Below are 2,362 nucleotides of genomic sequence, written 5' to 3'. Positions count from 1 at the left end.
CCCTACACACATGCAGACCTTTAAGAAATGTCTAATCCCCTTTGCAGCACAACCTGCATTTCTTATTCCCTGGCACAGAAAAGCAGACACCGACCTACTTCACTCTCTCCATCTTACACTTTCAGATCAGTTTGGCAATCCACAGCTGAAGAGGAAGAAAGGGAGGAGAGGGAAATGTGCTGCTATGCTTTTCCCTGTGCTATTGCTGTCAGAAAACACGATGATGGGATTACGAGTAACTACTGAACTAAAGGGAAGTGTTCCACCTAAAGACCGTCTTCAGCAGGCAAGGCAACGGGCAGGTTACCTGCAAACAGACACTTGCTTAAGATTGAAAATGCCTGCTGGTCCTGTGGTAAAAAATGATGCAGAGGTATTGCCCCCAGTAGTAATTAACAATGTTAATCTTCTTCTTCCTCTCTATGGTGATAAAAAGAGTCATTTTTATATTTAATTAATGCAGAGGATCATTTTGGAAACTGGCTAATGAGGCTCTGATCACATTACCATGAAAATGTGCATTAACACCACAACTGAGGAGGTTGCTTCATGTGTAGAGAATCCACTTTGTAATTAGCCCGCTGTGAAATGAACCACATCAGGAGGAACTCAGAGGGACCCAGTCGGCAATGGGCACTTAGCTGCTGCTGCACCAACAGACCACCAACACCCTGAGCTGCTTTTTCTCCTCCGCGCTTCCTGTCAGCAGCAGCGCAGCCCAAAACTGCAAGCGTTCAGCCCCCGTCAGCAGCAATGTGTCAAAGCCAGGACAAATGATAGAGAGGGAGAGAAGAGACGCTGAAAGGCACTAAACTTCAGTACGAGAGGGTCTGCCGTGTCAAGAGGAAAAATAAATAAATAAACAAAAAGCTGCAAATCAAATACTGATTCAATAGGATCTAAGCAAAAATTATGGGCTATTATGGTAAGTGCTTGTTTTGTCTTTTCTCATCTCATTCTGAAGGAGCTGGGAGCACGTTAGCAGCACACCGACACACTGTTCTCATACTGCTACCATGAAAGAAACACTGAAATGTCTAGATGGGATTAAGATCTTTGTCTAGTAGTAAAGAGAAAAAACACACATAATGAATGAACGAGTAGCACACCCTTGAAAACCCTCTGGCTCAGTACCTGTCTAAAGGTAACAAGCAGATTTCAGAATCACTTCAATTTTAATTAATGAATCTGAAAATTTAAGATACTTCTTGGCCAGCACAGACATGCCATAAAAACTTTGTTCTTTAACTTAGAAAGACCTGGTATCACAGATCTAACACTTTTAGAGGCAGCAGTGCAACTTATCTGAAATCACTCTTACTACCAACGCCACAGGCTCCCTTAAAACATCACCGACACGGTTCAGTGAGGCTGCTGCTGTATGACTGACATCTTGGCAGAAGATGCACAAAAATGTTAAAAGAATCCCACAGGAAGTCATCTGAAGGGGGAGTGGCAAACGAGCAGAAAACAACAGGCACCCAAAATACTAATAATTACCACAACCCCCCCGAACAACTTAGCTAGCAATTTTGCAAAGGAAAAAAAAAAAAAGGAAAGCAAAACAAAAGCATCTCTATACTGTCTGTAAAGAACACGCATTTTTACTCAGGAGATGCTGGTAATACCCTCTGCACTCACCTGTGAAACTTCATAGAGCAGTTTGTAGTGCTCTTCTCTCTTCTGAAAAGTGCACAGATTGCAGCCCATCCTAATAAGCAACACAAGAGCAAAGCCTCTAATTTCCCCAGCACTGCAAGGCAAATGCACTGACAGGGAATCACCCTCCAGACTTGACTACTGTTTTTCATCAGTCACTCCATCCCCGAAACACAGGAACACACCACTGTTAGCTGGAAGCACAAGGCAGGGCAGTGTGTAGCAGCATGCTCTTCTTCCCTTTCCCTAACTATCTTACACTCACGTATACACACACAGAGTTTCGACTCAGTTCATGGCAACACTCCCCCTGTCTCTGCATCAGTGCACATGACTACACAGATTCTCACTCATGAATATTAATAGCCTCTCATTGATTATTTATGACAGAACGTGTTAGCGGGGAGGGGTGTCATAGCTGCTGCTGCTGCTGACAGATGAATATTCACTAATTAAGAAGCAAATGTACTGTGGTTAAACAAAATTCACTTGTGTCAATATCATCTCTGTTTATTAAGGTTAGAGGGACTAAGCCTCACGTATCCCACACTACCCTTAATTTTTACAGTAATTGTGAGACTAATTAATGAATGGGGGTGGGAAAGGCACACGTCAAGTCTTATGTTAGGTCTCCACCTTGTGCAACAGGGATCCCAGAATGAATTTAAATTATTTGTAAGCCTTTTAAGAGACTGCTGCTGAA

At 42.9% G+C, this 2,362-nt stretch overlaps 1 protein-coding gene across 1 annotated transcript in view; it reads right to left on the bottom strand.

Moving 5' to 3' along the window:
• PDZRN4 (PDZ domain containing ring finger 4) overlaps positions 1–1,710 on the bottom strand; it is a 106,524-nt gene extending 104,814 nt beyond the window's left edge. The window contains exon 1 of the mRNA XM_010006276.1: positions 1,642–1,710. Within this exon, the coding sequence (XP_010004578.1) occupies positions 1,642–1,710 (69 nt within the window). The remainder of the gene's footprint in view (positions 1–1,641) is intronic.
• Between the last annotated feature and the right edge of the window lie 652 nt (positions 1,711–2,362).

The sequence above is a fragment of the Chaetura pelagica genome, unplaced genomic scaffold, assembly GCF_000747805.2.
Source record: "Chaetura pelagica isolate M959 unplaced genomic scaffold, ChaPel_1.0 scaffold108, whole genome shotgun sequence".
NCBI classification, from domain to species: Eukaryota; Metazoa; Chordata; class Aves; order Apodiformes; family Apodidae; genus Chaetura; species Chaetura pelagica.
This window is presented reverse-complemented; position numbering and strand designations above follow the sequence as displayed.